At 46.1% G+C, this 22,146-nt stretch overlaps 1 protein-coding gene across 4 annotated transcripts in view; it reads left to right on the top strand.

Moving 5' to 3' along the window:
• The first annotated feature begins 324 nt into the window (after nucleotides 1-324).
• LOC106574674 (sperm-associated antigen 17) overlaps nucleotides 325-22,146 on the top strand; it is a 62,865-nt gene continuing 41,043 nt past the window's right edge. For all 4 annotated transcript variants that reach the window (XM_082963121.1, XM_082963120.1, XM_082963119.1 and 1 more), the window contains exons 1-21: nucleotides 325-618; nucleotides 812-952; nucleotides 1,021-1,080; nucleotides 1,373-1,504; nucleotides 1,797-1,974; nucleotides 2,258-2,440; nucleotides 2,659-2,825; nucleotides 3,459-3,620; nucleotides 3,788-3,857; nucleotides 4,001-4,119; nucleotides 13,013-13,150; nucleotides 13,809-13,922; nucleotides 14,065-14,212; nucleotides 18,226-18,411; nucleotides 19,734-19,873; nucleotides 20,013-20,167; nucleotides 20,356-20,549; nucleotides 20,716-20,786; nucleotides 20,917-21,144; nucleotides 21,499-21,613; nucleotides 21,874-22,092. In XM_082963121.1, the coding sequence (XP_082819247.1) occupies nucleotides 514-618; nucleotides 812-952; nucleotides 1,021-1,080; nucleotides 1,373-1,504; nucleotides 1,797-1,974; nucleotides 2,258-2,440; nucleotides 2,659-2,825; nucleotides 3,459-3,620; nucleotides 3,788-3,857; nucleotides 4,001-4,119; nucleotides 13,013-13,150; nucleotides 13,809-13,922; nucleotides 14,065-14,212; nucleotides 18,226-18,411; nucleotides 19,734-19,873; nucleotides 20,013-20,167; nucleotides 20,356-20,549; nucleotides 20,716-20,786; nucleotides 20,917-21,144; nucleotides 21,499-21,613; nucleotides 21,874-22,092 (3,025 nt within the window). In that variant the 5' untranslated portion in view covers nucleotides 325-513. The remainder of the gene's footprint in view (nucleotides 619-811; nucleotides 953-1,020; nucleotides 1,081-1,372; nucleotides 1,505-1,796; nucleotides 1,975-2,257; nucleotides 2,441-2,658; nucleotides 2,826-3,458; nucleotides 3,621-3,787; nucleotides 3,858-4,000; nucleotides 4,120-13,012; nucleotides 13,151-13,808; nucleotides 13,923-14,064; nucleotides 14,213-18,225; nucleotides 18,412-19,733; nucleotides 19,874-20,012; nucleotides 20,168-20,355; nucleotides 20,550-20,715; nucleotides 20,787-20,916; nucleotides 21,145-21,498; nucleotides 21,614-21,873; nucleotides 22,093-22,146) is intronic.

Below are 22,146 nucleotides of genomic sequence, written 5' to 3'. Positions count from 1 at the left end.
TGCCTGTCTGGTCCTGTGACCGGCAGGACTCTAGGATTAGATACTGTCTGCTGGGGGGTTCAAGGCTGTGTCTTTGTCAGAGCTTCACTCTATGCAAAGCTTTTTTCTCCGTGTCACTCCTTTATGATTGTATGAAAAAAAAAAGATAAAAATAATTGATTAAATGTGTCTCTGTGTCTATTGTGTTGGGAGTTGAACATGGATTACGTTTCTATTAGTAGTGGTATATTCAGTATTACGTTTTTTGGCAATTTTTTTCATAAATGAATAAATAAATCAAATTGAAAGGTAAGATGTCATTGTGCATAACTGATCCCTCCCCTTCAACCTGTTGCTAAGAGCAACCGAAGCGTCAGCGGACTGTACACAGAAGAGCAATGCTAGTTAACGTCAGCTAGCAAGCTAATAGCTGGAAGTGGCTGTTTTAGTTTACGTTAAGTTCAAGAAATGTCATAATATAATGCAATTTGATTCAAGTCAATAGGTTAGTTTCTCTCTAAAAACGGTAAGGAAATGCCACCAAAAAGAGTCAAAAGCGGGACAGTGTCTGCTGCTGGTGCAACGGCAGTTGGAAACAAAGGTTGGGAAACTGGACTCACTACTGCACCATTTGAGGAGGTAGGTAACGTTAACAGTTTGCTAACTTTAGCTAGCTAGAACTTTAGTAAAGCTAGATATCTAGCTAGTGAAACACTATTTAAACACACTAAACTTTAAGGGGCCAGCTACAAAAGCAGGGAATGACTTCACTTGGCTATGTTGTTGTTCTTCACTGATCAGTGTTGTCTGATGATGATGATGATGATGCTAGGAGACTTGGAAGGCCAGCATTTCTCTGGTGGTGGGAGAGAGGCTGAAGGATGAGGAGCTGATCGGTGCTCTGCTGCTGGCTGTACAGAAGCCCCTACGCAGGCTCTTCAGCGTGGTCACCTGGGACACCACCCTAGAAAAGGTCAGTAACACAAAGTCTGATTGTTCACAGTCAAGCGTATATCAACCAATGAATGAAATGCTTCACAGATCCATGAACTGGGAAACCCAAAAATCAAGAAGACCAAGGATGCATCCATGTTTTATGAGGTATGTAATGCACCCATGTTTTATGAGGTATGTAATGCACCCATGTTTTATGAGGTATGTAATGCACCCATGTTTTATGAGGTATGTAATGCACCCATGTTTTATGAGGTATGTAATGCACCCATGTTTTATGAGGTATGTAATGCACCCATTTTTCAGTAAAATGTGCTCTATAGGCTATTCATTTCAAAAGACACATTTACGAAGCAGCAGAGAAAGAGTTGCACAATAAATTAGAACTATTACTCACTTTCTGTCTATTCTACATCAAGTATGTTGTTTGTCTATAAAGGTGATGGAGGCAGCCAAGGTCCTGCTGGATGCAGGAGAGGAGCTGCCCTGTGACCTGCTGGGTAAACTGCTCAAGTTCCAGCTCCTGGGAGTCAAGGCCAACGACCAGCAGAGGAGAGCCACAGAGATGAGGGTAGGAAGGAACTCCTGGCAGCCATCAACAATTATCAGTCATCTTATCGCCCTGGCAACAGTCAGCTTTCCTAGAGAATCTTTTGAAGTGTTATTGTCAGATAGAGTTATAGTAGTATTGTAACATTGGTGATAAGAAACCTTGTCTGAGACATGAAGACTAGCCTGCGCTACCTGTTAATGCCTAGGCTTCAGCTCTGCAGGCTAACGCAGTCTTCTGGCACAGAGGAGACCCCGATTTGAACCGCAGTATGCAGTATTAGCACCACTTAGTTTAATCCACTCTCTCCCAGGCTGCTGAGGAGAAGGGTAAGGGCAAGGCTGGCAATGCCTCCCCAACCAAAGACAAAGGTGGTGCCAAGCCTGCCGCCAAAGGTGACAAGGGGAAGAAAGGGGCAGAGCCCAGTGCCCCAACCAAGGACACCAAGCTGAAAAAGAGGGGCGAGGAGGATGAGACCAACAAGTATATAGGTGAGCAGTCTACTCTGTCTCAGTGATCACACATACAGTATAGTATGTTAGGTTGTTAGTATGAGGTTGGTTGTCACTTTGTGTTGGGGAGACTGGGTGGTTGTCTCTCTCTCTCTCTCTCTCTCTCTCTCTCTCTCTCTCTCTCTCTCTCTCTCTCTCTCTCTCTCTCTCTCTCTCTCTCTCCACCTCTCATGCTTTCGTGTGTGTGTGTGTGTGTGTGTGTGTGTGTGTGTGTGTGTGTGTGTGTGTGTGTGTGTGTGTGTGTGTGTGTGTGTGTGTCTAGACGATGAGCCAGACGATGGACCGCAGCACTACGTCCTGGTGGTGGGCTTCCAGCAGGCTCAGCTGGTCTCTGTGCTGGACTCCCTGGGGGTCCATGTGTCCAACATTATCAAGCTGACCTCACAGAGACCAGACCGGCCAGAAGGATCACAGGAAGGGAGTGATGCCAAACCCCTGGATGGGGGTAAGACTCAGATTGGCATCACTGTGAGGTTTGGATTGATTTAGCCTGGGATCTTGAGTGTTTTGTTCCACTGGTTTCATTGTACAGTCAGGGTAAACTGAATCAAGCACAGCAGAGGTATTTGACAGTATTTCATATTGGCAGTACAGTATTGATCTATCAAGCAATTCATTTTAATGTGATTTGTGTTGCTAAATGCTGCTATTGTGTTCCTGTAGACGCGGAGACTAACATTAGGAGAAGACAACGGGAGCAGTTCTGGGGTCAGTTGGAAGGGGTGCTAAACAGTGGCTCAGCATTCTCCAAGCTGTTTGATGTGGCCCGCCTCAGTCACACCGCTAAAGAGATCCTGTCACCACAAGACAAGGATAGCCCAGAGGCTATGGTGATTTCCTTGCCTTCTTCTTCTTCTGATGCTTCTGCTGCTGCTGCTGCTGCTGCTTCTTCTTCTTCTGATTCTTCTTCTTCTGATTCTTCTGCTGCTGCTGCTGCTGCTTCTTCTTCTTCTGATTCTTCTGCTGCTGCTGCTGCTGCTTCTTCTTCTTCTGATTCTTCTGCTGCTTCTTCTTCTTCTTCTGATTCTTCTTCTGCTGATTCTTCTGCTGCTTCTTCTTCTGATTCTTCTTCTGCTGCTTCTTCTTCTGATTCTTCTTCTGCTGCTGCTTCTTCTTCTGCTGCTGCTTCTTCTTCTGCTGCTGCTTCTTCTACTGATTCTTCTTCTTCTGCTTCTTCTTCTTCTGATTCTTCTTCTGCTGCTGCTTCTTCTTCTGATTCTTCTTCTGCTGCTGCTTCTTCTGATTCTGCTGCTGCTGCTGCTCCTCCTTCTTCGCTTCCTCCTCTTTCTTCTTCTTCTTCCCCTTCTTCTTCCTCTTCTTCTGATATCAATCAAAGCCCTGACGAGAAGGCCGAGTCTGAAACCTAAGCAATAAACATTATCAAGAGCAGTGTGGGGTCTTTCTTTAATTATTATAATTTGTATAATGTACTTAAAATGCCATGTTAATATGTTGTGTTGTAGCTTGGGTTTGGGACACGTCTGTTTGAGGACGTGGCGTGTCTGATCTATGACTGTCTGGACTGGAGGAGACAGCATCAACACTACCTGAACAACATGAGACTGGTCCAGGTGCCATCTGTCCCCAGGGCTGGGGCACGCACCACCCAGGACAGCCCTGCAGAGGTACTGTACCAGAAACACACATGCATGCACACACAGGAGGAACTGACTGGTGGATGGAGCATGAAACCATACTGAATATACACAATACTGTCTTTATTTCACGTAGGCCTGTTTTCTGCTTCTACATGTAGCAGAAATGTTGAGGAATATTTTCTGTCATATCTTAGATGGTTCAGACCACAACGCCTCAGACACCTGGGTCCAAGAAGAGACAAGCCCAAGAGGAGACCACTCCAGGTATTCTACAGCTTCACTAACACTCTGTAGGACAGGTGATGTTATAATGGATAGTTCAAGTAAATGATTCCAGTTTACTGATAGCTGAATGGAAGTGAATTGACCCTAACCCAGGGAGCTGATGTCTGTTGTTGTCCCTGTAGACCCTGAACCGGCTGCTCTGAGTACTGATGTGGACATGCGTTACTATAACGACCTGCTGGACCAGATTCCTCCTGAAGCCTCCTCTGTTCCCCTCATACTACACTGCATGCTGGAGCAGGTTCTGTTCTGTTCTCTTCATACTACACTGGAGCAGGTCCTGTCCTGTTCCCTTCATACTACACTGGAGCAGGTCCTGTTCTCTTCATACTACACTGGAGCAGGTCCTGTTCTCTTCATACTACACTGCATGCTGGAGCAGGTTCTGTTCTGTTCTCTTCATACTACACTGCATGCTGGAGCAGGTTCTGTTCTGTTCTCTTCATACTACACTGGAGCAGGTCCTGTCCTGTTCCCTTCATACTACACTGGAGCAGGTCCTGTTCTCTTCATACTACACTGCATGCTGGAGCAGGTTCTGTTCTGTTCCCTTCATACTACTCTGGAGCAGGTCCTGTTCCCTTCATACTACTCTGGAGCAGGTCCTGTTCCCTTCATACTACACTGCATGCTGGAGCAGGTCCTGTTCCCTTCATATTACACTGGAGCAGGTCCTGTTCCCTTCATACTACACTGGAGCAGGTCCTGTTCTCTTCATACTACACTGCATGCTGGAGCAGGTTCTGTTCTGTTCCCTTCATACTACTCTGGAGCAGGTCCTGTTCCCTTCATACTACTCTGGAGTAGGTCCTGTTCCCTTCATACTATACTGGAGCAGGTCCTGTTCCCTTCATACTACACTGGAGCAGGTACTGTTCTCTTCATACTACACTGGAGCAGGTTCTGTTCCCCTCATACTACACTGGAGCAGGTACTGTTCTCTTCATACTACACTGGAGCAGGTCCTGTTCCCTTCATACTACACTGGAGCAGGTACTGTTCTCTTCATACTACACTGGAGCAGGTTCTGTTCCCCTCATACTACACTGGAGCAGGTCCTGTTCCCTTCATACTACTCTGGAGCAGGTCCTGTTCCCTTCATATTACACTGGAGCAGGTCCTGTTCCCTTCATACTATACTGGAGCAAGTCCTGTTCCCTTCATACTACACTGGAGCAGGTCCTGTTCCCTTCATACTACACTGGAGCAGGTCCTGTTCCCTTCATACTATACTGGAGCAGGTCCTGTTCCCTTCATACTACACTGGAGCAGGTCCTGTTCTCTTCATACTACACTGGAGCAGGTCCTGTTCTCTTCATACTACACTGGAGCAGGTCCTGTTCTCTTCATACTACACTGGAGCAGGTTCTGTTCCCCTCATACTACACTGCATGCTGGAGCAGGTTCTGTTCTGTTCCCTTCATACTACTCTGGAGCAGGTCCTGTTCCCTTCATACTACTCTGGAGCAGGTCCTGTTCCCTTCACACTACACTGCATGCTGGAGCAGGTCCTGTTCCCTTCATACTATACTGGAGCAGGTCCTGTTCCCTTCATACTACACTGGAGCAGGTCCTGTTCCCTTCATACTATACTGGAGCAGGTCCTGTTCCCTTCATACTACACTGGAGCAGGTCCTGTTCCCTTCATACTACACTGGAGCAGGTCCTGTTCCCTTCATACTACACTGGAGCAGGTACTGTTCTCTTCATACTACACTGGAGCAGGTTCTGTTCCCCTCATACTACACTGGAGCAGGTCCTGTTCCCTTCATACTACTCTGGAGCAGGTCCTGTTCCCTTCATATTACACTGGAGCAGGTCCTGTTCCCTTCATACTATACTGGAGCAGGTCCTGTTCCCTTCATACTACACTGGAGCAGGTCCTGTTCCCTTCATACTACACTGGAGCAGGTCCTGTTCTCTTCATACTACTCTGGAGCAGGTCCTGTTCTGTTCCCTTCATACTACACTGGAGCAGGTCCTGCTCTGTTCCCTTCATACTACACTGGAGCAGGTCCTGTTCTGTTCTCTTCATACTACTCTGGAGCAGGTTCTGTTCTGTTCCCTTCATACTACACTGGAGCAGGTCCTGTTCTCTTCATACTACACTGGAGCAGGTCCTGTTCTCTTCATACTACTCTGGAGCAGGTCCTGTTCCCTTCATACTACACTGGAGCAGGTCCTGTTCTCTTCATACTACACTGGAGCAGGTCCTGTTCTCTTCATACTACACTGGAGCAGGTCCTGTTCCCTTCATATTACACTGGAACAGGTCCTGTTCTCTTCATACTACACTGGAGCAGGTTCTGTTCCCCTCATACTACACTGCATGCTGGAGCAGGTTCTATTCTGTTTCCTTCATACTACACTGGAGCAGGTACTGTTCCCTTCATACTACACTGGAGCAGGTTCTGTTCCCTTCATACTACACTGCATGATGGAGCAGGTTCTGTTCTGTTCTCTTCATACTACACTGCATGCTGGAGCAGGTCCTGTTCTGTTCTCTTCATACTACACTGGAGCAGGTTCTGTTCTGTTCCCTTCATACTACACTGGAGCAGGTCCTGTTTTGTTCTCTTCATACTACACTGGAGCAGGTCCTGTTCTGTTCCCTTCATACTACACTGGAGCAGGTCCTGTTCTGTTCTCTTCATACTACACTGGAGCAGGTCCTGTTCTGTTCCCTTCATACTACACTGGAGCAGGTCCTGTTCTCTTCATACTACACTGCATGCTGGAGCAGGTTCTGTTCTGTTCTCTTCATACTACACTGGAGCAGGTCCTGTCCTGTTCCCTTCATACTACACTGGAGCAGGTCCTGTTCTCTTCATACTACACTGGAGCAGGTCCTGTTCTCTTCATACTACACTGCATGCTGGAGCAGGTTCTGTTCTGTTCTCTTCATACTACACTACATGCTGGAGCAGGTTCTGTTCTGTTCTCTTCATACTACACTGGAGCAGGTCCTGTCCTGTTCCCTTCATACTACACTGGAGCAGGTCCTGTTCTCTTCATACTACACTGGAGCAGGTCCTGTTCTCTTCATACTACACTGGAGCAGGTCCTGTTCTCTTCATACTACACTGCATGCTGGAGCAGGTTCTGTTCTGTTCCCTTCATACTACTCTGGAGCAGGTCCTGTTCCCTTCATACTACTCTGGAGCAGGTCCTGTTCCCTTCATACTACACTGCATGCTGGAGCAGGTCCTGTTCCCTTCATACTATACTGGAGCAGGTCCTGTTCCCTTCATACTATACTGGAGCAGGTCCTGTTCCCTTCATACTATACTGGAGCAGGTCCTGTTCCCTTCATACTACACTGGAGCAGGTCCTGTTCCCTTCATACTACTCTGGAGCAGGTCCTGTTCCCTTCATACTATACTGGAGCAGGTCCTGTTCCCTTCATACTATACTGGAGCAGGTACTGTTCTCTTCATACTACACTGGAGCAGGTCCTGTTCCCTTCATACTACACTGGAGCAGGTACTGTTCTCTTCATACTACACTGGAGCAGGTCCTGTTCCCTTCATACTACTCTGGAGCAGGTCCTGTTCCCTTCATATTACACTGGAGCAGGTTCTGTTCCCCTCATACTACACTGGAGCAGGTCCTGTTCCCTTCATACTACTCTGGAGCAGGTCCTGTTCCCTTCATATTACACTGGAGCAGGTCCTGTTCCCTTCATACTATACTGGAGCAAGTCCTGTTCCCTTCATACTACACTGGAGCAGGTCCTGTTCCCTTCATACTACACTGGAGCAGGTCCTGTTCTCTTCATACTACACTGGAGCAGGTCCTGTTCTCTTCATACTACACTGGAGCAGGTTCTGTTCCCCTCATACTACACTGCATGCTGGAGCAGGTTCTGTTCTGTTCCCTTCATACTACTCTGGAGCAGGTCCTGTTCCCTTCATACTACTCTGGAGCAGGTCCTGTTCCCTTCACACTACACTGCATGCTGGAGCAGGTCCTGTTCCCTTCATACTATACTGGAGCAGGTCCTGTTCCCTTCATACTACACTGGAGCAGGTCCTGTTCCCTTCATACTATACTGGAGCAGGTCCTGTTCCCTTCATACTACTCTGGAGCAGGTCCTGTTCCCTTCATACTATACTGGAGCAGGTCCTGTTCCCTTCATACTATACTGGAGCAGGTACTGTTCTCTTCATACTACACTGGAGCAGGTCCTGTTCCCTTCATACTACACTGGAGCAGGTACTGTTCTCTTCATACTACACTGGAGCAGGTTCTGTTCCCCTCATACTACACTGGAGCAGGTCCTGTTCTCTTCATACTACTCTGGAGCAGGTCCTGTTCCCTTCATATTACACTGGAGCAGGTCCTGTTCCCTTCATACTATACTGGAGCAGGTCCTGTTCCCTTCATACTACACTGGAGCAGGTCCTGTTCCCTTCATACTACACTGGAGCAGGTCCTGTTCTCTTCATACTACACTGGAGCAGGTCCTGTTCCCTTCATACTACACTGGAGCAGGTCCTGTTCTCTTCATACTACACTGGAGCAGGTCCTGTTCTCTTCATACTACACTGGAGCAGGTCCTGTTCTCTTCATACTACACTGGAGCAGGTTCTGTTCCCCTCATACTACACTGGAGCAGGTCCTGTTCCCTTCATACTACTCTGGAGCAGGTCCTGTTCCCTTCATACTATACTGGAGCAGGTCCTGTTCCCTTCATACTACACTGGAGCAGGTACTGTTCTCTTCATACTACACTGGAGCAGGTCCTGTTCTCTTCATACTACACTGGAGCAGGTTCTGTTCCCCTCATACTACACTGCATGCTGGAGCAGGTTCTGTTCTGTTCCCTTCATACTACACTGGAGCAGGTCCTGTTCTCTTCATACTACTCTGGAGCAGGTCCTGTTCTGTTCCCTTCATACTACACTGGAGCAGGTCCTGTTCTGTTCCCTTCATACTACACTGGAGCAGGTCCTGTACTGTTCTCTTCATACTACTCTGGAGCAGGTCCTGTTCCCTTCATACTACACTGGAGCAGGTCCTGTTCTCTTCATACTACACTGGAGCAGGTCCTGTTCTCTTCATACTACACTGGAGCAGGTCCTGTTCCCTTCATACTACACTGGAGCAGGTCCTGTTCTCTTCATACTACACTGGAGCAGGTCCTGTTCCCTTCATATTACACTGGAACAGGTCCTGTTCTCTTCATACTACACTGGAGCAGGTTCTGTTCCCCTCATACTACACTGCATGCTGGAGCAGGTTCTATTCTGTTTCCTTCATACTACACTGGAGCAGGTACTGTTCCCTTCATACTACACTGGAGCAGGTTCTGTTCCCTTCATACTACACTGCATGATGGAGCAGGTTCTGTTCTGTTCTCTTCATACTACACTGCATGCTGGAGCAGGTCCTGTTCTGTTCTCTTCATACTACACTGGAGCAGGTTCTGTTCTGTTCCCTTCATACTACACTGGAGCAGGTCCTGTTCTCTTCATACTACACTGGAGCAGGTCCTGTTTTGTTCTCTTCATACTACACTGGAGCAGGTCCTGTTGTGTTCCCTTCATACTACACTGGAGCAGGTCCTGTTCTGTTCTCTTCATACTACACTGGAGCAGGTCCTGTTCCCTTCATACTACATTGGAGCAGGTTCTGTGCTGCCCTTCATACTACACTGGAGCAGGTCCTGTTCTGTTCCCTTCATACTACACTGGAGCAGGTCCTGTTCTGTTCTCTTCATACTACACTGGAGCAGGTCCTGTGCTGTTCCCTTCATACTACATTGGAGCAGGTCCTGTTCTCTTCATACTATACTGGAGCAGGTTCTGTTATCTTCATACTACTTTGGAGCAGGTCCTGTTCTCTTCATACTACACTGGATCAGGTCCTGTTCTGTTCCCTTCATACTACACTGGAGCAGGTCCTGTTCTGTTCCCTTCATACTACACTGGAGCAGGTCCTGTGCTGTTCCCTTCATACTACACTGGAGCAGGTCCTGTTCTCTTCATACTACACTGGAGCAGGTTCTGTTATCTTCATACTACACTGGAGCAGGTTCTGTTCTGTTCCCTTCATACTACACTGGAGCAGGTTCTGTTCTGTTCCCTTCATACTACATTGGAGCAGGTTCTGTTCCCTTAATACTACACTGGAGCTGGTCCTGTTCTGTTCCCTTCATACTACACTGGAGCAGGTCCTGTTCTGTTCCCTTCATACTACACTGGAGCAGGTTCTGTTCCCTTAATACTACACTGGAGCTGGTCCTGTTCTGTTCCCTTCATACTACACTGGAGCAGGTCCTGTTCTCTTCCGTTCATACTACACTGGAGCAGGTCCTGTTCTGTTCTCTTCATACTACACTGGAGCAGGTCCTGTTCTCTTTATACTACACTGGAGCAGGTCCTGTTCTGTTCCCTTCATACTACACTGGAGCAGGTTCTGTTCCCTTCATACTACACTGGAGCAGGTCCTGTTCTCTTCCCTTCATACTACACTGGAGCAGGTCCTGTTCTGTTCTCTTCATACTACACTGGAGCAGGTCCTGTTCTCTTCATACTACACTGGAGCAGGTCCTGTTCTCTTCATACTACACTGGAGCAGGTCCTGTTCCCTTCATACTACACTGGAGCAGGTCCTGTTCTCTTCATATTACACTGGAGCAGGTCCTGTTCTCTTCATACTACACTGGAGCAGGTCCTGTTCCCTTCATACTACTCTGGAGCAGGTACTGTTCCCTTCATACTACACTGGAGCAGGTCCTGTTCCCTTCATACTATACTGGAGCAGGTCCTGTTCCCTTCATACTACTCTGGAGCAGGTCCTGTTCCCTTCATACTACACTGGAGCAGGTCCTGTTCTCTTCATACTATACTGGAGCAGGTCCTGTTCCCTTCATACTACACTGGAGCAGGTCCTGTTCTCTTCCGTTCATACTACACTGGAGCAGGTCCTGTTCTGTTCTCTTCATACTACACTGGAGCAGGTCCTGTTCTCTTTATACTACACTGGAGCAGGTCCTGTTCTGTTCCCTTCATACTACACTGGAGCAGGTTCTGTTCCCTTCATACTACACTGGAGCAGGTCCTGTTCTCTTCCCTTCATACTACACTGGAGCAGGTCCTGTTCTGTTCTCTTCATACTACACTGGAGCAGGTCCTGTTCTCTTCATACTACACTGGAGCAGGTCCTGTTCTCTTCATACTACACTGGAGCAGGTCCTGTTCCCTTCATACTACACTGGAGCAGGTCCTGTTCTCTTCATATTACACTGGAGCAGGTCCTGTTCTCTTCATACTACACTGGAGCAGGTTCTGTTCCCCTCATACTACACTGGAGCAGGTCCTGTTCCCTTCATACTACTCTGGAGCAGGTCCTGTTCCCTTCATACTACACTGGAGCAGGTCCTGTTCTCTTCATACTATACTGGAGCAGGTCCTGTTCTCTTCATACTACACTGGAGCAGGTTCTGTTCTCTTCATACTACACTGCATGCTGGAGCAGGTTCTATTCTGTTTCCTTCATACTACACTGGAGCAGGTTCCGTTCTGTTCCCTTCATACTACACTAGACCAGGTTCTGTTCTGTTATCTTCATACTACACTGGAGCAGGTTCTGTTCCCCTCATACTACACTGCATGCTGAAGCAGGTTCTATTCTGTTTCCTTCATACTACACTGGAGCAGGTACTGTTCCCCTCATACTACACTGCATGCTGAAGCAGGTGCTGTTCTGTTCCCTTCATACTACACTGGAGCAGGTTCTGTTCCCTTCATACTTCACTGGAGCAGGTTCTGTTCCCTTCATACTACACTGCATGATGGAGCAGGTTCTGTTCTGTTCTCTTCATACTACACTGCATGCTGGAGCATGTCCTGTTCTGTTCTCTTCATACTACATTGGAGCAGGTCCTGTTCTGTTCCCTTCATACTACACTGGAGCAGGTCCTGTTCTGTTCTCTTCATACTACATTGGAGCAGGTCCTGTTCTGTTCCCTTCATACTACACTGGAGCAGGTCCTGTTCTCTTCATACTACACTGGAGCAGGTTCTGTTCCCTTCATACTACACTGGAGCAGGTCCCGTTCCCTTCATACTACACTGGAGCAGGTCCTGTTCTGTTATCTTCATACTACACTGGAGCAGGTCCTGTTCTGTTCTCTTCATACTACATTGGAGCAGGTTCTGTTCCCTTCATACTACACTGGAGCAGGTCCTGTTCCCTTCATACTACTCTGGAGCAGGTCCTGTTCTGTTATCTTCATACTACACTGGAGCAGGTTCTGTTCTGTTCCCTTCATACTACACTGGAGCAGGTCCTGTTCCCTTCATACTACACTGGAGCAGGTCCTGTTCTGTTATCTTCATACTACACTGGAGCAGGTTCTGTTCTGTTCCCTTCATACTATACTGGAGCAGGTTCTGTTCTGTTCATACTACATTGGAGCAGGTTCTGTTCTGTTCATACTACACTGGAGCAGGTTCTGTTCTCTTCCCTTCATACTACACTGGAGCTGGTTCTGTTCTGTTCCCTTCATACTACACTGGAGCAGGTTCTGTTCTCTTCCCTTCATACTACACTGGAGCTGGTTCTGTTCTGTTCCCTTCATACTACACTGGAGCAGGTTCTGTTCTGTTCATAATACACTGGAGCAGGTTCTGTTCTCTTCCCTTCATACTACACTGGAGCTGGTTCTGTTCTGTTCCCTTCATACTACACTGGAGCAGGTTCTGTTCTGTTCATACTTCATTGGAGCAGGTCCTCCACTGTAGGCCCCAACCATCATCACCATACCACAGTCAACCAGGACAACAGTTGTTCAGCCCAGATCTGTTTGGGTTTTATCCATGTGGTTCATTGTATTACTGCATGTGTATTGTCTTACCCTCAGAGGTCAGTGTTGAAGTATTGTAGTTGAGAAAACACCATTCTCCTCCATACCTTGACTTAGATTTTACATGAAAGACACTCCAGACATTATATATATATATGGTGGACAAGTAGAGAATCCTGAAGATGAATGGTTGAGCTCCTTTAGTTGACTGTGTGTGTGTGTGTGTGTGTGTGTGTGTGTGTGTGTGTGTGTGTGTGTGTGTGTGTGTGTGTGTGTGTGTGTGTGTGTGTGTGGTGTGTGGGGGGGGGGGGGGGGGGGGCAGGTGGTGGCCACAGAGCAGGACATCCCTCCCCTGTCTGCAGCAGACTCAGAGAAGGGAGTGTACAGCCTGGAGAAGAGCCTGGCAGACTACATGCTGTCTGCTGTCATGTCTCTGCCTCGCTCAGACCAGGAGAAGAAGGTACATGACTGTAGACTACACCATGACCCTCTATAGCTATTATACTGTTTCCCCAGTATAGTATGGTTTCATTACTGTAGACTACACCATGACCCTCTATACCTATTATACTGTTTCCCCAGTATAGTATGGTTTCATTACTGTAGACTACACCATGACCCTCTATACCTATTATACTGTTTCCCCAGTATAGTATGGTTTCATTACTGTAGACTACACCATGACCCTCTATACCTATTATACTGTTTCCCCAGTATAGTATGGTTTCATTACTGTAGACTACACCATGACCCTCTATACCTATTATACTGTTTCCCCAGTATAGTATGGTTTCATTTCCCCAGTATAGAATGGTTTCATTACTGTACCATACAATGTACCTGCAATCTGTTACTGTGTATTTGGTCATTCTCTACCATAAAATTGACTTGAGTTGAGGCTAATATTTTCAGTACAGAGATTTTACACTGAATATACAAAACATTAAGAACACCTGCTCTTTCCATGACAAAGACTGACCAGGTGAATCAAGGTGAAAGCTTTGATCCCTTATTGATGTCACTTGTTAAAGCGACTTCAATCAGTATAGTGTTCCTAATGATTTGTCCAATCAATGTATAGACCTGCATAACATAGAGTATGATGTATTTATTGGTAGAGGTTGAGGGAGACGTTTGGTGCTGTGGAGAACACCCAGCAGAAGACTGAACACCAGAGACCTCTACTGATCAACTGTCATGACGAGAGAGCCCTGAGACTGCACCACCTGCCTGTGAGAGACACACACACACACACACACACACACACACACACACACACACACACACACACACACACACACACACATACTCTCTAATTAGCAGCAGCTGTATCCTCCAGGTACGGTCTATGAGGGATGTATTGTATTATGCCAGGTCCATAACAGCTTTGATGCGGTGAAGACAGAGACGGAGATGATGAGAAACACTCCGGTGTGGAATCTTCTCCGCTCCGTCCGCCCCCTGAGTGGAAATAGAACCAGACCGGCCCGCATCCAGGAGCTCACACACTACTGCACTGACGGTGAGGAGAGAACACACACACACACACACACACACACACACACACACACCGACACACTTACACACAGACATGCACACACACACACACACACACACACACACACACACACACACACACACACACACACACACACACACACACACACACACACAGCCATGCACACACACACACACACACACACAGCCATGCACACACACACACACACTCACCACACCACATACACACACACACACACACACACACACACACACACACACACACACACACACACACACACACACACACACACACACACACACACACACACACACACACACACATCACATCACACCACATACTCACACACAGCCACACACCACACACACACACACATGCATTTACAAAACACATACACACACACACCACACAGACACACACACTCAGTCACAGCTCTCTGCGTTTTTTATAGCCTATGGAATTTTATGCAGACCAATTTAGCGTGATAGCCAGATTGCATTGTGGCTCAGGTGTGCTGAATAGTGTTATTATTGCAGCCCATCCTGTATTTAGTCAAGGTAATTACAAAGCACAGTCCCATTAAAGACCGACAGATGGTGGGATGCTGTTATATTATCACCCTGGCTGGTTGGTTCTGGGCTGGGGATGAGACGACCCACTGGGCACAGACGTCAATTCAACGTCTATTCCACCATGTGTAAACAACGTTGAGTCAACCAGTGTGTGCTGGTGGGATGAATACATTCTCCATGATGTTAGAGAGAGGAGACGGGGAGTTAGACTGAAGAAATAGTCTGGGAGAGTCTGAGCTGTGGGCTACTTTATAAGGAAGGAGAGGTTCCATACTGTACTATCACTACCAATGTGGTGCTCTGTTAGATCAGCAGAGTGAAATGCTGAATTCCAGATAGACCCCTACCTCCTATTCTAGGCATTCCTGAAGATCTGAAGAATCTGATAGGTTTAAAATATATGGTAATTACTTCCCCTTCCCCTAGACTGAATCAAGTTTTCAACATATCTCTCTATACCATATAGCTGTATACAGTTGAAGTCGGAAGTTTACATTCACTTAAGTTGGAGTCATTAAAACTCGTTTTTCAACCACTCCACAAATTTCTTGTTAACAAACTATAGTTTTGGCAAGTCGGTTAGGACATCTACTTTGTGCATGACACAAGTAATTTTTCCAACAATTGTTTACAGACAGATTATTTCACTTATTATTCACTGTATCACAATTCCAGTGGGTCAGAAGTTTACATACAATAAGTTGACTGTGCCTTTAAACAGCTTGGAACCTTCCAGTAAATTATGTCATGGCTTTAGAAGCTTCTGATAGGCTAATTGACATAATTTGAGTCAATTGGAGGTATACCTGTGGATGAATTTCAAGGCCTACCTTCAAACTCAGTGCCTCTTTACATCATGGGAAAATCAAAAGAAATCAGCCAAGACCTCAGAAAAAAAAAGTGAGACCTCCACAAGTCTGGTTCATCCTTGGGAGCAATTTCCAAACGCCTGAAGGTACCATGTTCATCTGTATAAACAATAGTACGCAAGTATAAACACCATGGGACGACGCAGCTGTCATACCGCTCAGGAAGGAGACGTGTTCTGTCTCCTAGAGATGAACGTACTTTGGTGTGAAAAGTGCAAATCAATCCCAGAACAACAGCAAATGACCTTGTGAAGATGCTGGAGGAAACAGGTACAAAAGTATCTATATCCACAGTAAAACGAGTCCTATATCGACATAACCTGAAAGGCCGCTCAGCAAGGAAGAAGCCACTGCTCCAAAACCGCCATAAAAAAGCCAGACTACGATTTGCAACTGCACATGGGGACAAAGATCGTACTTTTTGGAGAAATGTCCTCTGGTCTGATGAAACAACAATAGAACTGTTTGGCCATAATGACCATTGTTATGTTTGGAGGAAAAAGGGGGAGGCTTGCAAGCCGATGAACACCATCCCAACCGTGAAGCACGGGGGTGGCAGCATCATGTTGTGGGGGTGCTTTGCTGCAGGAGGGACTGGTGCACTTCATAAAATAGATGGCATCATGAGGGAGGAAAATTATGTGGATATATTGAAGCAACATCTCAAGACATCAGTCAGGAAGTTAAAGCTTGCAAAATGGCTTAAGGACAACAAAGTCAAGGTATTGGAGTGGCCATCACAAAGCCTTGACCTCAATCCTATAGAAAATTTGTGGGCAGAACTGAGAAAGCGTGTGCGAGCAAGGAGGCCTACAAACCTGACTCAGTTACACCAGCTCTGTCAGGAGGAATGGGCCACAATTCACCCAACTTATTGTGGGAAGCTTGTGGAAGGCTACCCGAAACATTTGACCCAAGTTAAACAATTTAAAGGCAATGCTACCAAATACTAATTGAGTGTATGTACACTTCTGACCCACTGTGAATGTGATGAAAGAAATAAAAGCTGAAATAAATCATTCTCGCTACTCTTATTCTGACATTTCACATTCTTAAAATAAAGTGGTGATCCAAACTGACCTAAGACAGGATATTTGCTAGGATTAAATGTCAGGAATTGTGAAAAACTGAGTTTAAATGTATTTGGCTAAGGTGTATGTAAACTTCCGACTTCAACTGTACCTATCTATATAGCTCTATGCCTATCCATATAGCCTATCCATATAGCTCTATACCTATCCATATAGCTCTATACTCATCCATATAGCTCTATACCTATCCATATAGCTCTATACCATCCATATAACTCTATACCATCCATATAGCTCTATACCTATCCATATAGCTCTATACCTATCCATATAGCTCTATACCATCCATATAGCTCTATACTCATCCATATAGCTCTATACCTATCCATATAGCTCTATACTCATCCATATAGCTCTATACCTATCCATATAGCTCTATACTCATCCATATAGCTCTATACCTATCCATATAGCTCTATACCTATCCATATAGCTCTATACCATCCATATAGCTCTATACTCATCCATATAGCTCTATACTCATCCATATAGCTCTATACCATCCATATAGTTTTATACATATAGTTCTATACCATCCATATAGCTCTATACTCATCCATATTGCTCTATACTCATCCATATAGCTCTATACCTATCCATATAGCTCTATACTCATCCATATTGCTCTATACTCATCCATATAGCTCTATACCATCCATATAGTTTTATACATATAGTTCTATACCATCCATATAGCTCTATACCATATAGCGCTATACCATCTATATAGCTCTATACCTATCCATATAAAAAAATATATATTGTACCTTTATTTAACTCTGCAAGTCAGTTAAGAACAAATTCTTATTTTCAATGACGGCCTAGGAACAGTGGGATAACTGTTCTGTTCAGGGGCAGAACGACAGATTTGACCTTGTCAGCTTGTGGATTCGATCTTGCAACCTTTAAGTCCAACGCTCTAACCACTAGGCTACCTGCCGCCCCATATAGCTCTATACTGTACCTATCCATATAGCTCTATACCTATCCATATAGCTCTATACCTATCCATATAGCTCTATACCATGTAGCTCTATACCTATCCATAAAGCTCTATACCATATAGCTCTATACCTATCAGAATGCATCAGATCTACTAAAGTGACTAAAGTGATGAGGGATTAGGGATGAGGGAGGAGGGACTAGGGATGAGGGAGGAGGGTCTAGTGATGAGGGACGTGGGAGGAGGGATGAGGGAGGAGGGACTAGGGAGGAGGGGGAGGGTCTAGTGATGAGGGACGTGGGAGGAGGGACTAGGGATGAGGGAGGAGGGACTAGGGAGGAGGGACTAGGGGTTGATTTGGGATTCAGCATAAGTGTGTGGTGTTCTGCAGTGGAGGCTTCTGAGGGGAGCACGGCTCATAATAATGGCTGGAACGAAGCAAATGGAATTCCACCTATTATGCTCCAGCCATTACCACGAGCCCGTCCTCCCCAATTAAATTGCCACCAACCTCCTGTGTTGTTCTGATGGGTGTCTACAGAGTCTCTGAGCTGGCCAGAGGTGGAGAGAGTGGTCAGACAGTTTGTGTTTGAGAGCATGCCCCTGACCCAGCTGGAGGAGGGGAGTCTACTGACCTCTGCTGGTTCCCATCAACCTACCTGCCTGCCCTGGGACGACCCTGTCTGCTTCGCCAAGAACTACCTCAGACACATCAACAAGACACAAGGTACAGACCTTCTATGAACTCTGACACTAGGGATGTTAACGCTTAACCGTTAATCGATTAGCTGCCGAAAATACATTTGACCGGTCATGCTTATCGGTCTATAGGTTCATTTGCATAATTTAGTGGAATTGAATTGCCGCTTGTCTATTTTCATTAGTTGTCATGCATCTTATTTATCACAGGCGCACAGCATACAGAGACTAGTTTGAGGAGATGAATATCCTACCACCTGTAGACAGCAGCAGAGTAGCTCCTCAAAAAGCCTGTAGGTTACTGAAGTGAAATCTGCTGTTGGAAGCCCAGTCATTACGCAACAAATAACCATTTTAAATGTAATCGCGTGTTAAAAACTTTGGTGGCATCTATTAAAAAAAAAAGAGGAATGTGACACATATTGGTCTGAATCCAGACTAGTCTACTACCAGATGTGTTGGTCTGAATCCAGACTAGTCTACTACCAGGTGTGTTGGTCTGAATCCAGACTAGTCTACTACCAGATCTGTTGGTCTGAATCCAGACTAGCCTACTACCAGATGTGTTGGTCTGATCCAGACTAGTCTACTACCAGGTGTGTTGGTCTGAATCCAGACTAGTCTACTACCAGGTGTGTTGGTCTGAATCCAGACTAGTCTACTACCAGATCTGGTGGTCTGAATCCAGACTAGTCTACTACCAGATCTGTTGGTCTGAATCCAGACTAGCCTACTACCAGATGTGTTGGTCTGATCCAGACTAGTCTACTACCAGGTGTGTTGGTCTGAATCCAGACTAGTCTACTACCAGGTGTGTTGGTCTGAATCCAGACTAGTCTACTACCAGATCTGTTGGTCTGAATCCAGACTAGTCTACTACCAGGTGTGTTGGTCTGAATCCAGACTAGTCTACTACCAGATCTGTTGGTCTGAATCCAGACTAGTCTACTACCAGATCTGTTGGTCTGAATCCAGACTAGTCTACTACCAGATCGGTTGGTCTGAATCCAGACTAGTCTACTACCAGGTGTGTTGGTCTGAATCCAGACTAGTCTACTACCAGATGTGTTGGTCTGAATCCAGACTAGTCTACTACCAGATGTGTTGGTCTGAATCCAGACTAGTCCACTACCAGATGTGTTGGTCTGAATCCAGACTAGTCTACTACCAGATGTGTTGGTCTGAATCCAGACTAGTCTACTACCAGATGTGGTGGTCTGATAGCAATAGAGTTATCAAGACAACACCAACAGATCTGCAACTAGGCTGTTATTGATGATCTAATATATCTCATTGTTCCTCTCTTTGTATCTTTGACGTAATAACTAATGAAACATGTTTCCTCTACAGTTAAAGCGTTCCACCACCAGGATGAATCAGAGGAGAGTTTGTCTGATGTAGTAGATGTGACTGAAATCCAGAGAAGCCGGATGCGATCGCTCAGTGACTGGCACTATACTGAGCACCACAATGCCAATGTCTTTCCCCAGGTCAACATGAATCAATACTCACATTTATTGTAGCTATTTGCCTTGTGATTTCTGGCTCCTTTTTGCGACCATGTGTGATCATTAGGGAACACAGAGAGTAGGGAAACAACCACAACATGATCTTGTTGTCTTGCTGTAGATCCTCCAGTCTGCCTCTCAGTCCTACCGCTGCATGGACACCTTCTGTGGTAGTCTGGACAACACCCTGTTCATCGTCTGTCACAATCCCATGAGCCCTCAACGCCAGTGCAAGGAATTATGGGACATGGCCCTCCACACCAACGTCAGGTTCAGGTACAGCTGTTAAAAACAATATATCAGTTGTTTAACAGTTGGATATATATTTTCTTCAAACCCATTTTGTTGATTTATTTTTGTGTTACAAAACGATAAAAGCACAGAGTACATTAGACTCTGGGTACTGTTTAGGATTGTATTTATTAAAGTCTGAACGCTTTCCACCGTTCCCTCTCTGTCGTCAGGAAGTACCTTGAGCACGTGGCGAACTCTATATCTGACTGGACCAAGGAGGAGGAGGTGAAGTGGCTAGCTCTGCAGGCCAAGAGAGAGGCAGAGAAGCTGAGAGTGCCCACCCCGTCTGACTCCTCAGAGAAAGGCAGGACAGAGTCGGCTAAGGGCACCAAGAAGGGCACTGTCTCACCAAAACACACTGCAAGTAAGGAAGCCAAATATCAGTCAAAACAGGCTGAAATCCATTGGTATAACATAAATACTCATTAACGTGGATACATAAATGAGGATAGAGTAAAAACATTAAAGCACTCAGAGTAGTAGTCACAGTGCTACTGTGATGTAAACGTTGTGTCCCTGTGTACCTGAAGCCTCCCAAGCCAAGTCTCCTATCCAAGAGGAAGGTCCTCCAGACCAGTACATCAGAGAAGACTCGCTCAAAGTAACGGACTCTGTCTTGCTGTCTTCCACCCCGTTTTATAGTGTGATTCATGATTTTTATCAGTATCTTTAATACATTCTGATAGAATGATTCTATCTGTGATGTTCTGTACAAACTCATCTCTCTCCAGGCGTGGAAGATGGAGCAGGACAGACAGAAGGAGGAGGAACAGGTGAAGAAAGCTAAGAAAGATAAAGGAGGGAAGGGAGCGGAGCGCGCCGACTCGTCCAAGGAGAACAAGAAAACAACCCCCTCCAGCACTAAGAAGAGCAGGGAGGACGTGAGCAAGACCCCTGACCTGGCTGTGGGGACCCCTGGAGAACAGAGAGCAAAGCAGTCGCCCACCGACGTCTTCACTGTGAGTCTATAAACACACTTTAAAGGCAAAATATGGCATTCCACCTTCATAATGAGATCATTCTGTGGTTGTAAACTGGAGATATGGTGATATAGTCCCAGCAGATACTAGATAGATCATGATTTACTGTGCTGTTATGGCATAGTGCCTTTCATCCAAAAGGTATCTGCTGCAACAATATCAACAGAATGCTGACCTTTAAAAAAAAATTAAATACTGTGTGTGTGTGTGTGTGTGTGTGTGTGTGTGTGTGTGTGTGTGTGTGTGTGTGTGTGTGTGTGTGTGTGTGTGTGTGTGTGTGTGTGCGTGTGCATGTGTGCGTGTGTGCGTGTGTGTGTCTGTCTGTGTGTGAAGGGATTCACTGGCTACAGCATGGAGGGGCAGCTGATCCAGGTCTCAGGCCAGGTCCACTCCCTATACCCCTCTGACGGAGGCCACATCCAGGTGGAGACCATCCACTTTGTCCAGGGTGAACACACATACACCACTATTACGATACACACTTTCGCTCTCTTTTATTCACACGTTGATTCTCTAAGGCTATGTTTACACAGGCAGCCCAATTCTGATCTTCTGTTCCCCACTAATTGGTCTTTTGACCAATCAGATCAGCTCTGAAAAAGATCTGATGTGAAAAGATCTGATGTGATTGGTCAAAAGACCAATTAGTGTATAAAAAAAATCTGAATTGGGCTGCCTGTGTAAACATAGCCGATGTTCTGTTTCCAGGGTCGACGCTCATCAAGGTGTGTGTGATGAAGGACAAGCATCATTTCTACAACCACATCACCCAGCCAAACAGACACCAGGAGGAGAGCCCAAAGTACGCGGTCCCCATGGAGACACAGAGTCCCACCAATAAGAGTGTTTGGCTGGGCTCCTTCTCAGCTGTGCTGGACAGCGGCATCCACCTCTCCTACAGCCACTACGGCCCAACAGGGGAGCAGGGTGAACACCTTACACTGATGCTGTCTGTTTCTCTGTCATTAAACCACTTGGTGT

The sequence above is a fragment of the Salmo salar genome, chromosome 16 (assembly GCF_965601325.2).
Source record: "Salmo salar chromosome 16, fSalSal1, whole genome shotgun sequence".
NCBI classification, from domain to species: domain Eukaryota; kingdom Metazoa; phylum Chordata; class Actinopteri; order Salmoniformes; family Salmonidae; genus Salmo; species Salmo salar.
This window is presented reverse-complemented; position numbering and strand designations above follow the sequence as displayed.